The sequence below is a fragment of the Euprymna scolopes genome, chromosome 46, assembly GCF_053919585.1.
Source record: "Euprymna scolopes isolate OS-2025 chromosome 46, ASM5391958v1, whole genome shotgun sequence".
In the NCBI taxonomy this organism is placed as follows: Eukaryota; Metazoa; Mollusca; class Cephalopoda; order Sepiida; family Sepiolidae; genus Euprymna; species Euprymna scolopes.
In genome coordinates, this window is record NC_136527.1 from 162,357,677 (window position 1) to 162,372,657 (window position 14,981).

General features: G+C 29.7%; 1 protein-coding gene across 1 annotated transcript; it reads right to left on the minus strand.

Annotated features, from left to right (window-relative positions):
• Positions 1 to 395: 395 nt before the first annotated feature.
• On the minus strand, positions 396 to 1,907 carry LOC145270865 (uncharacterized). Its single transcript, XM_080126420.1, has one exon. The coding sequence runs from the start codon at positions 1,888 to 1,890 to the stop codon at positions 766 to 768; it is 1,125 nt and encodes a 374-aa protein (XP_079982546.1). The 5' UTR covers positions 1,891 to 1,907; the 3' UTR covers positions 396 to 765.
• Positions 1,908 to 14,981: the final 13,074 nt, after the last annotated feature.

Here is a 14,981-nt window from a genome sequence, read left to right on the forward strand (position 1 = left end):
AATATTTGGTTAGGGTTTACTTCTATGGAAAAAGTATCCTTATGCCAGGTTGTTCTGACAAACCCGTGTACAGAGAGACCTTAAATACTCGAGGATAGTTCTCTAGAGTGCGTTCTCATATGTCTAACTAACGTTGATTTTTCAGAGTAAGAATATTCAGACACTTCACAAGAATATGGCTTTTTGCTTTTGTTTTATTTTACTTCAGTCGACGTTCTCAGAAATCAAGGGGCCCACAACCTGGGGCTAACACTTGAACTCTATATGAGATAGATATTTAAATGTTCTGTTAAAGTTCTTTTGTCTCTATAAACACTGAGTTAGTAAAGAAAGTGTAAACATAATTTTCCTCTCCCCAAATAACCATTTTTATATGTTGTAGTATATATTTCATGTTGGTTTCATGGTCTTACTGGATTCCAGGACAAGAATTTATCTTGTCTGGTAGAGTATCCAGCTTCGTGCTATTACTTGAGGTAATATCACTTGGAGTAGGTGCACCATTCCTCGGAAAAGCTGTGGAGTAGCCGTAGTGAGGAGATCTTATTTGGGCTGTGGATACTATGTGATTTTGAATATTTTCTCAGTGTTTACTTCTGTGGAAAAAAGTATCCTCATGCAAGATTGTTCTTACAAACCTTACAGAGAGCTCTTAGACACTCGAGAATGTCTAGTAGGCATTCAAGTTCTGTAGAGTGCGTTCTCATATTCTCTAACGTTGATTTTTCAGAACAAGATTATTCACACATAGTGTCTAGTAGTCATTCAAGTTCTCTTTTTGCCAGTGTGAGTTCGCATATGTTTCACTAAATTTGATTTTTCACTACAAGAATATCCACAAACTTCACAAGAATGTGGTTTTTCGCCAGTGTGCGTTCTCATATGCCTAACTAACCCTGATTTTTCAGAACAAGCATATTCACATACTTCACAAATATATGGCTTTTCGCCAGTGTGAGTTCGCATATGTTTCACTAAATGTGATTTTCTAGAACAAGAATATCCACACACTTCACAAAAATGTGGCTTTTCCCCGGTGTGTGTTCTGATATGTATAACTAACGTTGACTTAGTAGAACAAGAATATCCACACACTTCACAAGAATATGGCTTTTCCCCAGTGTGAGTTCGCATATGAATCACTAAATGTGATTTTTCAGAACAAGAATATCCACAAACTTCACAAGAATGTGGCTTCTCAAGGGTGTGCGTTCGCATATGTGTCGCTAACGTTGATTTAGTAGCAAAACAATATCTACAAACTTCACAAGAATATGGCTTTTCGCCAGTGTGAGTTCTCATATGTCTCACTAATTTTGATTTGGTAGCGCAAGAATATTCACACACTTCACAAGAATGTGGTTTTTCGCCAGTGTGTGTTCTCATATGTGACACTAAATTTGATTTTAAAGAACAAGAATATCCACACACTTCACAAGAATATGGTTTTTCGCCAGTATGCGTCCTGATATGTGACACTAATTTGGATTTTTCAAAACAAGAATATCCACACACTTCACAAGAATGTGGCTTTTCACCAGAGTGAGTTCTCATATGTATCTCTAAGGTTGATTTATTCGAACAAGAATAGTCACAAAGCTTACAACAATGTGGGTTTTCCCCAGTGTGATTTCTCACATGTTTCACTAAAGTTGATTTATCAGCAAAAGCACATGCACACACTTCACAAGAATATGGCTTTTCCCCAGAGTGAGTTCTCATATGTCTCACTAAACTTGATTTTGTAGAACAAGAATATCCACACACTTCACATGAATATGGCTTTTCCCCAGTGTGTGTTCTCATATGTATCACTAAATTGAATTTTTGAGAACAAGAATATCCACACACTTCACAAGTATGTTGCTTTTTATCACTATGCACCTGCATGTTTCACTAAAATTGATCGTAGAACAAGATTTACGTAGTTTTTAATATGCCATTTTACATTCGTATTTAATTCTAAATTTATAGGTTCTTATGAAGATTACAGAAAGTGAATCTGCTTCATAAGAATATAACATACATTGTTGCTTCTGCTTTTCTTCATACAAGTGAGCAATTGTTGAGAGAATGTTAAAAACAAATTATATGTGATGAAGCAGGAACATCTGTTAATAAAAATAAAAGAAATAAAATATTTTTAGTTTTGTAAATTACATATTAGTTTTGTTTTTATTATGATAAGATAAAACATATTTTAAATGTTTATATAAATAAAGTAAAACCAAGTTTATAATAAAAAATAAAACAAATTTAATTGTTTTTATCATCAATCACATGTTAGTTTTTACTTGTTGTAAATATGACAGGATGGAACTCACAAATGAGTTAGTTTATTGAAAACCTCATATGAAACAGAATCAAAACGATCAGATATTTCCTTACTTAGCAAAGAACTAGATGATACAGTCATTGCTAAGGATATGGTATAGAGACAATTATTCTATAACTTGTACACAATTTGCATTTTGGCGAGAAAATATTAAAACCTTAATATATATATATATATGATACATTCATATATATATACATATATATATATGATCTATTCATATATATACATATATATATATGATCTATTCATATATATACATATATATATATATATATATATATATATATATATATATATATATATATATATATATGATACATTCATATATATCCAGAATGAGTTCACATATGTATCCCTAAGGTTAATTTCCTCGAATAAGAATAGCCACACAGCTTACAAGAATGTGCCTTGTCCCCAGTGTGAGTTCTCACGTTTCACGAGAGTGGATTTATCAGCAGAATATCCACATACTTCACAAGTATGTTGCTTTTTATCACTGTGCACCTGCTTGTTTCACTAAAATTGATCGTAGAACAAGATTAACATAGTTTGGAATAATTGTTGAGAGAATTTTAAAAATAAATTATATGTGATGAATCAGGAACAGCTGTAAATAAAAATAAAAGAAATAAAAAAAATTTAGTTTTGTAAATCACATATAAATTGTGTTTATTATATTAAGGTAAAACATATTTTAAATGTTTATATAAAGTAAAACAAACTCGATAATAAAAATAAAACAAATTCAATTTTTTGTATCATCAATCACATATTAGTTTTGTGTTTTATTATGATAAGATGAAACACATTTTAAATGTTTATATAAATAAATAAAACAATGTCAATATTTAAAAATAAAACAAATTAAAATGTTTTTATCACCTATTAGTTTTTGCTTGTTGTAAATATGATAGGATGGAACTCACAAACGAGTTACATTTTATTGAAAAGCTCATATGAAACAGAATCAAAATAATCAGATATTTCCTTACTAAAGACTATACAGTTATTGCTTAGGATATTGTATATGCACTAAATAATTAAAAAGAAACACTAAAAGAAATATATTTTTAAAAACATCAAACAATTGAATAATCATGAATAATTAAGAAATGAAACAATTTTTTAAAATGCCAAATAATTTTTTTAAATGCCAATTTTTTTAAAATGCCAAATATGTTTCAAATACTAGATAATTTTTTAAATACCAATTTATTTTTTAAATACCAAATAATTTTTTAAATGCCAATTTTTTTTTTAAATGACATTTAATTCTTTTAAATGCCAAATAACTTGTACACAATTTTCATCTTGGCGAGAAAACATATATATATATATATATATTTATATATATATATATATATGATAAATTTATATATAAATAAAAAAGTGAAGACTTATATTATCATAACCTCATATATATATATATCGTCAAAGAATGAGAGTTCAATATAGAAACGTTGTTTTAATTTGAATAAAATAAAATACGCATCAAGTGCGCTTGAAACCAAATCACAACGAAAATTAGGGAAATAAATGAATATTTGTTTGAAATTCGTCAAATATATATATATATATATATATATATATATATATATATATATATATGAGAGAGGATGAGAGAGACTTTCCGATAGTAAAATTCTTCAGCGTGAAGGATGCATTGATTTTGGTTTAACTCCTCACAATCTAAACCAGCATAGTTTATTTAAAACTGTAAAGTCTAATCTTTTTTTGTATTATGTTTCAACAACCTTAAAAATATCTGCAAAGATGGAGTAAGATACTATTAAAGATTTTAGATTAGGGGATCATTTATTATATAAATTTAATGTTATTGTTACCCACTTCAGGACCAGTTGACAGTTAATGGAGCACGTCATCATTTGAAGTTTCAAAAGTTTGTGGCAGGAGTGAGAGGAGCATATCGATTGTGGCTTTTCTACGTTTTGGGAGATTAGAGCCTACAGATTGTTAACTATTCTGCACTTTCACCTAACACATTAATAAACAATAGATACGTGTGTTACATTGTTGGGAATTAGAGTCTTCATCGTGTTAACTTTTCTGTAGATACCTTACTGTACCTAACAAATTAATAAAAACAGAAACGCTTGTTATGTTTGGGGGATGAGAGTCTACATATTGTTAACTTTTCTGTACTTTCACCTAACAAATTATTAAACAAAAGATACCTTTGTTATGTATAGAGATTAGAGCATACATATTGTTAACTATCTGTATTTTCACCTAACAAATTAATAAACAAAAAATACGTTTGTTATGTTTTGAGGATTACAGTCTACATGTTGTTAACTATTCTGTACTTACACCTAACAAATTAATAAACATAATATACGTTTGCTTAAATAATTAAAAAAAGCAACGTTTGTTATGTGTTGGGGATTAGAGTATACATGTTGTTAACTATTCTGTACTTTCACCTAACAAGTTCATAAACGAAAGATACATTTGTTACGTTTTGGGGATTAGAGTATACATGTTGTTTACTATTCTGTACTTTCACCTAACAAATTAATTAACAAAACCAACTTTTGTTATGTGTTGGGGATTAAAGTCTACATTTAACTATTCTGTATTTTCACCTAACAAATTAATAAACAAAAATACGTTTGTTATATCTTGGGGATTAGAATCTACATGTTAACTATTCTGTACTTTCACATGACAAATTAATAAGAAAAAGATACGTTTGTTACGTTTTGGGGGGATTAGAATCTACACGTTTTAAACTATTCTGTACTTTCACCTAACAAATTAATAAGAAAAATATACGTTTGTTACGTTTTAGGGATTAGCATCTACATGTTGTTAACTATTCTGTACTTTCACCTAACAAATTAATAAACAAAAGATACGTTTGTTATGTTTTGGGGATTAGCGTCTACATGTTGTTAACTATTCTGTACTTTTACCTAACAAATTAATAAACAAAAGATACGTTTGTTACGTTTTGGGGATTAGAATCTACATGTTGTTAACTATTCTGTACTTTTACCTAACAAATTAATAAACAAAAGATACGTTTGTTATGTTTTGGGGATTAGAATCTACATGTTGTTACCTATTCTGTACTTTCACCTAACAAATTAATAAACAAAAGATACGTTTGTTATGTTTTGAGGATTAGAGTCTACATGTTGTTAACTATTCTGTACTTTCACCTAACAAATTAATAAACAAAAGATATGTTTGTTATGTTTTGGGGATTAGAATCTACATGTTGTTAACTATTCTGTACTTTCACCTAACAAATTAATAAACAAAAGATACGTTTGTTATGTTTTGGGGATTAGAATCTACATGTTGTTAACTATTCTGTACTTTCACCTAACAAAATAAACAAAAGATACGTTTGTTATGTTTTGGGGATTAGAATCTACATGTTGTTAACTATTCTGTACTTTCACCTAACAAATTAATAAAAAAAAGATACGTTTGTTATGTTTTGGGGATTAGAATCTACATGTTGTTAACTATTCTGTACTTTCACCTAAAAAATTAATAAACAAAAGATATGTTTGTTATGTTTTGGGGATTAGAATCTACATGTTGTTAACTATTCTGTACTTTCACCTAACAAATTAATAAACAAAAGATACGTTTGTTATGTTTTGGGGATTAGAATCTACATGTTGTTAACTATTCTGTACTTTCACCTAACAAAATAAACAAAAGATACGTTTGTTATGTTTTGGGGATTAGAATCTACATGTTGTTAACTATTCTGTACTTTCACCTAACAAAATAAACAAAAGATATGTTTGTTACGTTTTGGGGATTAGAATCTACATGTTGTTAACTATTCTGTACTTTTACCTAACAAATTAATAAACAAAAGATACGTTTGTTATGTTTTGGGGATTAGAATCTACATGTTGTTAACTATTCTGTACTTTCACCTAACAAATTAATAAACAAAAGATACGTTTGTTATGTTTTGAGGATTAGAGTCTACATGTTGTTAACTATTCTGTACTTTCACCTAACAAATTAATAAACAAAAGATATGTTTGTTATGTTTTGGGGATTAGAATCTACATGTTGTTAACTATTCTGTACTTTCACCTAACAAATTAATAAACAAAAGATACGTTTGTTATGTTTTGGGGATTAGAATCTAAAAGTTGTTAACTATTCTGTACTTTCACCTAACAAAATAAACAAAAGATACGTTTGTTATGTTTTGGGGATTAGAATCTACATGTTGTTAACTATTCTGTACTTTCACCTAACAAAATAAACAAAATATACGTTTGTTATGTTTTGGGGATTAGAATCTACATGTTGTTAACTATTCTGTACTTTCACCTAACAAAATAAACAAAAGATACGTTTGTTATGTTTTGGGGATTAGAATCTACATGTTGTTAACTATTCTGTACTTTCACCTAAAAAATTAATAAACAAAAGATACGTTTGTTATGTTTTGGGGATTAGAATCTACATGTTGTTAACTATTCTGTACTTTCACCTAACAAAATAAACAAAAGATACGTTTGTTATGTTTTGGGGATTAGAATCTACATGTTGTTAACTATTCTGTACTTTCACCTAACAAAATAAACAAAAGATACGTTTGTTATGTTTTGGGGATTAGAATCTACATGTTGTTAACTATTCTGTACTTTCACTTAAAAAATTAATAAACAAAAGATATGTTTGTTATGTTTTGGGGATTAGAATCTACATGTTGTTAACTATTCTGTACTTTCACCTAACAAATTAATAAACAAAAGATACGTTTGTTATGTTTTGGGGATTAGAATCTACATGTTGTTAACTATTCTGTACTTTCACCTAACAAAATAAACAAAAGATACGTTTGCCATGTTTTGGGGATTAGAATCTACATGTTGTTAACTATTCTGTACTTTCACCTAAAAAATTAATAAACAAAAGATACGTTTGTTATGTTTTGGGGATTAGAATCTACATGTTGTTAACTATTCTGTACTTTCACCTAACAAATTAATAAACAAAAGATACGTTTGCCATGTTTTGGGGATTAGAATCTACATGTTGTTAACTATTCTGTACTTTCACCTAACAAATTAATAAACAAAAGATACGTTTGTTATGTTTTGGGGATTAGAATCTACATGTTGTTAACTATTCTGTACTTTCACCTAACAAAATAAACAAAAGATACGTTTGTTATGTTTTGGGGATTAGAATCTACATGTTGTTAACTATTCTGTACTTTCACCTAAAAAATTAATAAACAAAAGATACGTTTGTTATATTTTGGGGATTAGAATCTACATGTTGTTAACTATTCTGTACTTTCACCTAACAAATTAATAAACAAAAGATATGTTTGTTATGTTTTGGGGATTAGAATCTACATGTTGTTAACTATTCTGTACTTTCACCTAACAAATTAATAAACAAAAGATATGTTTGTTATGTTTTGGGGATTAGAATCTACATGTTGTTAACTATTCTGTATTTTCACCTAACAAATTAATAAACAAAAGATACGTTTGTTATGTTTTGGGGATTAGAATCTACATGTTGTTAACTATTCTGTACTTTCACCTAACAAAATAAACAAAAGATACGTTTGTTATGTTTTGGGGATTAGAATCTACATGTTGTTAACTATTCTGTACTTTCACCTAACAAATTAATAAACAAAAGATATGTTTGTTATGTTTTGTTGATTATAATCTACATGTTGTTAACTATTCTGTACTTTCACCTAACAAATTAATAAACAAAAGATATGTTTGTTATGTTTTGGGGATTAGAATCTACATGTTGTTAACTATTCTGTACTTTCACCTAACAAATTAATAAACAAAAGATACATTTGTTATGTTTTTGGGGATTAGAATTTACATGTTGTTAACTATTCTGTACTTTCACCTAACAAATTAATAAACAAAAGATACGTTTGTTATGTTTTGGGGATTAGAATCTACATGTTGTTAACTATTCTGTACTTTCACCTAACAAATTAATAAACAAAAGATATGTTTGTTATGTTTTGGGGATTAGAATTTACATGTTGTTAACTATTCTGTACTTTCACCTAACAAATTAATAAACAAAAGATACGTTTGTTATGTTTTGGGGATTAGAATTTACATGTGGTTAACTATTTTGTACTTTCACCTAACAAATTAATAAACAAAAGATACGTTTGTTATGTTTTGAGGATTAGAATTTACATGTGGTTAACTATTTTGTACTTTCACCTAACAAATTAATAAACAAAAGATACGTTTGTTATGTTTTGGGGATTAGAATCTACATGTTGTTAACTATTCTGTACTTTCACCCAACAAATTAATAAACAAAAGATACGTTTGTTATGGTTTGGGGATTAGAATTTATATGTTGTTAACTATTCTGTACTTTCACCTAACAAATAAATAAACAAAAGATACATTTGTTATGTTTTGGGGATTAGAATCTACATGTTGTTAACTATTCTGTACTTTTACCTAACAAATTAATAAACAAAAGATACGTTTGTTACGTTTTGGGGATTAGAATCTACATGTTGTTAACTATTCTGTACTTTCACCTAACAAATTAATAAACAAAAGATATGTTTGTTATGTTTTGGGGATTAGAATCTACATGTTGTTAACTATTCTGTACTTTTACCTAACAAATTAATAAACAAAAGATACGTTTGTTACGTTTTGGGGATTAGAATCTACATGTTGTTAACTATTCTGTACTTTCACCTAACAAATTAATAAATAAAATATACCATCACAATATCGTTGTTCAATTTCTTAATTTCAATTTTTAGATTCAGGGAGGGATATTTTTGTTTTACTTGTTTGTTGTATTTTGTTTATAATGAAAAATATTATATCTCCTCATTAATAATAATCTTATTATTAAGAAAGTTATTTTTAACAAGCGAAGGGGGTTCCTGCTAACTAATGTGTCCTTTCACAAAACATTTTCATTAACAAAAGATACATCTTCACATATAAACCAAAAAATAAAAATACAAAAAATAATGAAAGGATATTAATTACATAAATAAGTGTTGTGTTTTTAACGTATTTTAAAGCGTTTATTTGCTTTCAAAAATAATAATACTCGGGTTTTACACTAAACCAATAAAAATATGTCTGACATGAGACAGTCATCTGGGAGTCCCAATAATCATTAAGAAATCGAACATTAAACAAACTGTTCGAAGAAAGCCACCCAATAAATGTCATGGTGAAACTTATTACAATATTTGTTAATATTTCAACAGTATCTTTTGTATATGAAAGTGTTAGATGAAAGTACAGAGTTGGTAACAACACGTGGGTTCTAATCCTACTTTTCTAAAATCAAAACAAAACTCGATGCAAGGACTCTTCCACCACAAAAATTTGAAAGTGCAAACAGTTACATGTCTCCTTGACTGAAATTTAAGCAGGAAGTAGGTGCTCAATTAATGTTAAGTTTATATAACAGAATCTTAAATATTTATAATGTTTGCTTTTTTTAAATTCTATTTTAATGGCTTTTCAGATGTAATAGCAAACGAAAAATACATTTTTATTTTTTTTAGCAGTAAAACTATGTTGGCTTTGATAGTAAATATTTACCAATTATTTTTTCTATATTAGATTTCTGTTAATTAGTGATGGTCAATAAATAGGTGCTCATTTTTATGTAAACTTTATTTTTAAAAAGTGTTCCCTATTTTCTAAACTAAAATATTGAATAAAACATCACAATTTACACAGAAAACGGTAGACTGAAAACTGATTTTAAAAATATTTAAAAACAAATATCGAAAGAGCAGTCGTTTTTCTGCTCAGTTGTCTAACAATTCGACCAACTACGAATTACATTATTTTGTTTATGTTAAGCATTATTATTTTCTTAAAAATCATCTAAGTTTTACTTAAATGAACACATTTTTGACAAAAATCTTATCATCAGATTGAATACTATATGTTAAGGAAGATTTTTAAAATCAAAGATTCATATATTTTTTATTCAAGTTTGTTATAAAACATAGCGAAATCAGTAAATTGACCTAGCGCTGTTTACTCACAAAAAATGAAGATATACTTTTTTGCCTAATATGTTTAAAACCATTATAAATAATATGAAAGAAGAAATTTTGAAAAAAACATAAAATTTAACATTTTAGCATAGATCACATTTCTACATAAGTTTAACGTAAAATGATAACCCACTTTTTGGCCAATTAGCGTTCAATGGAACATGTCAGCCCTAGCATTTTTTCAAGTTTAGTGACAGAGAGGGTGCAGGAGGGGGAAAACATGACAAATTCAATTCTTTTTGCAGGGAGGGGATTACATTTGAAACAGGAAATAGCACGATAATTTTTTTATGAGACCATTCTGTACTTTCACCTCAAAATTTCATAAACAAAATGGGTGCCACAACATGACAAATAAATTGGAGGGGGCGTTGGGTGGAGAATTTCATTTGAAACATAAAAATAAAAATAACGATAAATTTAATTTTAATTTTTTAGGTGTTGGTGGGGAGAATTAAAGTTGAAACAAAATAAGAAAATGAATTAATTTAATTTTTGTAAATATGGCCTGGTAGACCAATACACAAACTATCTTTAAAAACTTGTTTTCTAGGGATGTTGGTGTGGTGAAAACGATTATCGCATTTAAAATTATGGCAGGCAACTAGTTTTTACAATATTGCAAACATACTTTTCTGCCTGTTTTAAAGTTGCGGCCACATTTGTTTATGCCACGAAAAAAAGGTGGGGAACGATTACATAATGTAATTACAAGATAATGCTGAGCTAATCTTTATTATTATTATTATTATTATTATTATTATAAATAACCGAAAATAAAGGAAATAAATAAATAAAACATTGATTTTTTTGTATGCAAAACCACACATATTTTTCCAATGTTTGCAACATCATAAAAACCAGACTCAATTTTAAATGCGATATTCATTTTCAGTACACCCGATGACCCTTGAAAACAAGTTTTTAAAGATATTTTTTTTTACACAGTGGTCACAACTTATCAAGGCCCGGAAGCCACTCAGGGATAAGGGTTATTGCAAGTACATTACGTTAGTGTGGAGAGTTGATGAAGTGTTTACTTAAGGGGGCGGTTCATTAGGAATTTGTTAACGTTAGACTTAGACACATCCAAGTTGTAGTCAGGTGGGAAACAGGCAGACGGAACAGAGTTCCACAGGCGTGCAGTTCTAAGAAAGAAGCTTTGTTCATGGAATCTACGTTTTGATTTAGGCATCGATAAAGAGTGGGGGAAATTTTTCACAGTGGATTTGGCTAGACAGGTGTTTTTCGTGAAACATTGGCGCGGGGGGGGACCAGAGATTGGAGTTCAGACAAGCACTTGCCATGGAAATAACGATAAAACAAGGATATGCTCGCAACGTCTCTTCTGTGGGAGAGAGGATGCAGGGTAGAGAAAAGGGCATCCCCCACTAAGCCATGAAGTCTATTTTGTACTCTGTCAAGGCAGGATAGGCTGTTTTTAGCAGCTCCTGTCCAGATATGGCAACAGTATTCCATTCTTGGATGTACTTGGCTTTTATATAGATAGAGAATTGCATCAACAGTGAGATATCTTCTGGAGCGGTAGAAGGATCCCACCATCTTTCCAGCGACCTTGGCAACAGACTTGATGTACGTGTTCCATTTCAGATCAGGAGTAAAGGTCAAACCCAGAAGCTTGTCAAAATACGGAGCCTCTCCCAGACGAGAGCCATCCATCCCAATTGATGCCAGATGGGGATCAGAGCGTTGATGATGTAAGGATAGGAGTTTGGTTTTAGATGCATTAAAGGTAACCAGCCACGTCTTCCCCCACTGAACCACGCGCTCGAGATCAGAGGAGAGAGAATCAGAGAGAACTTTGTCATTTACAGCCTTTGATGTGTTGCTGTAGAGGGCCGTGTCATCAGCATAGATGTCAACGAATGACAGTATGTGTTTAGGGAGATCATTGATGTAGATCAGGAAGAGAGTTGGGCCCAGGATTGACCCCTGAAGGACGCCAGTATTTATACTGCAGGCCTCTGATTTTTGTCCATCGACCACTACTCTTATGAGCCTATCGGAGAGAAATGATTTAATGATTAAGAAAACATTTCCAGTTATACCGTAGCTGGAAATCTTGTGAAGTTGACCCTTATGCAATACCTTGTCGAAGGCTTTTGATATGTCAAGAGCAATTGCCCTAGAAATGAAGCCTTTGTCAAGAGATTCACTAATCCTGTGAGATATAACCGTCAGCACATCTGTGGTAGATCTTGCAGGGCGGAAACCATATTGTGTGTCACTAAGAAGGTCGTTTCTGCTGAGGTAGGTTGTGTGTTGATCTACCAGGCCACATTTAACAAAAATTAATTTTTAAAAAAAGTAATATGAAAATGTTCGTTATTTTATGCTTCTAATATAATCTCCAACCGCCCCCCTCCCACCCCCAAAAATTTGAAGTTGTCATATTTTGGGATTCCTTTTGTTTATAAACTTTTTAGGCGAAAGATCAGAATGGTCTCATAAAAAATGTATTCCACCCTTCAGAAAAAAAAAATTAATTTATCGTTAAATTTGTGTTTCAAATAATACATTTATGTTTCAAATGTAATTTCCGTCCACCCTCGCAAAAAAAAAAATAATAATAATAATAATTTCTCATGTTTTAGGAAGGTGATCTCCGACTCCAGAATTGTTTTTATTTTTTTTTCAAAATTTCTTCTGTTATATTATTTATAAAGGCCTTGTAAACGTATTAAGCAAAAATAAAAAGTAGACCTTCTTTTTTTTATGGGTTTAAGGACCCTGGGTCACGTTGTAAAAATTTCCTGCAGAATAAATATTTTGATAGGATCGCAATAAAAACATACTTTTTTTTTTTAGTTATTAAGACTTTTGGTACTTGTTTAGTCAATACATTAAAAAATGAAAAATATCGAAAAAAGTTTAAATTGTATGTATTCGTTATAGAACGAAGTTTTAAAAAAAATACTTAATTTCATCAAGTAGTTTTTTTTTTTTTTTTTTTTTTTTTTTACAGCGGAAAAACACGTTTTTATGACAGCGCGGTGAAGGCGGGCATCTTGAATAGAAAAAAAAAACAGTTGTTGAATTTTAGAAATGACAAAGGGAGATAACTCCAGTTAAAGCGTTGACAACCCCTCCCCATCTCTAATACTAGCTTTTCTTCCTAAAAATCGAACATTTTGCTCGGTATCATAACAAATTGTTTTTTCGCTGTAAAAAAAAAATACTTGATGAAATTAAGTGAATTGTTTTTTTCGCTGTAAAAATAAATGAAATTAAGTGATTTTTTTTTTTCAGAGAACTTCGTCCCATAACGGATCCATACAAGTTCAACTTTTTTCGATATATTTTTTTATGTCTTGACTAAACTGTACAAGTACCAGACGTTTTTTTTAAGAATCAATATTTCCGAGGTGCAAAAAAAAAAAACTGCTTTTCTGTTTCAGATCATTCAAACGAATTTTTTAAAAGCGTAAAAATAACTTATTTTTCGTATTGGATTGCAATAAAAAATCAATTTGTTTTAATATTTAAGATTATTTTAAAGTTACTAAATGATATTTAAAAAAATGTTAAAAAATCAAGACAGAAACTTACCTTTGATTCAGAGAATTCAATATGAGAAAAGTGTCGTTTTTTTTTTGTTTTTTTGTTTTTTTTCCTTTGTATTCAAAACGGACATTTTGTTTTGTTTGTTATGATTTCTTTAGTAAATTGATACAATCTTTGGTTTGTGTGTCCAAATCATTAAGAAATAAAATATATGAAAATATAAAAAAAATCAAAATTAAAAGATAAAAACGCAATTTAAACGTGAAATTATTTAAAGACAAAAACCAACTGCTAAAGAACAAAGAACTTAAGGTCATCGTAATAACACGGTGAAATCATTATTTTGTTCCTTGTGTAAAAATAGTCAAGTGTGCCGAATAGTTTTCTTGTCAAGTTTAGATTATATTTGTCAAGTCTTAAGCCTTTAAAGTACTTCTAATGTAAATTTCTAGATAGTTCAAGAGAGGCTTTAATTGTCATGGGTTGTGCCCTCCTCCCATGCATTAACACCTTCTTTGATAGACAAGTAGCTTAATGTTGTAAAAATGATGCAGTGCAACTGCACCGGCTCCCGGGTGTGAATATGGTAGAGAATAGAAAAGGACACAAACCAATATTTTACAATCTACTGCTCGCCGTGTAACTTAATCAAACGCTCTTTTATTTACCTTATATATTGTTTCGGGGGGGGGGGTCATTCTCTGAGAGTTATGTCCGTTTCATTGCAAACATTGGTCACCGGAGAGACTCTACCTGGATTGAACACGATAAAATCTGCACATTGTCTCTCTGTAAATATGTTAATAAACTTTCCTTCTTTTATTTTAAATATTACATATTTATATGTCCTTCACGGAACTCTGTTTCTTGATTATCCTTATAATATCACCACCAAAGTATATATCAGAATTTTTTTTTCTAAAGATTAACTTGAATACAGTTTATTTTTACAAAATCTTTATACATTAATCTAGTGAATGAAATAAGTGCAAATAAAAATTATTTTGATTTGTTTTTGAAAGAGCATTAGCAAAGTAACAGAAATGCTGGGTTTGTATT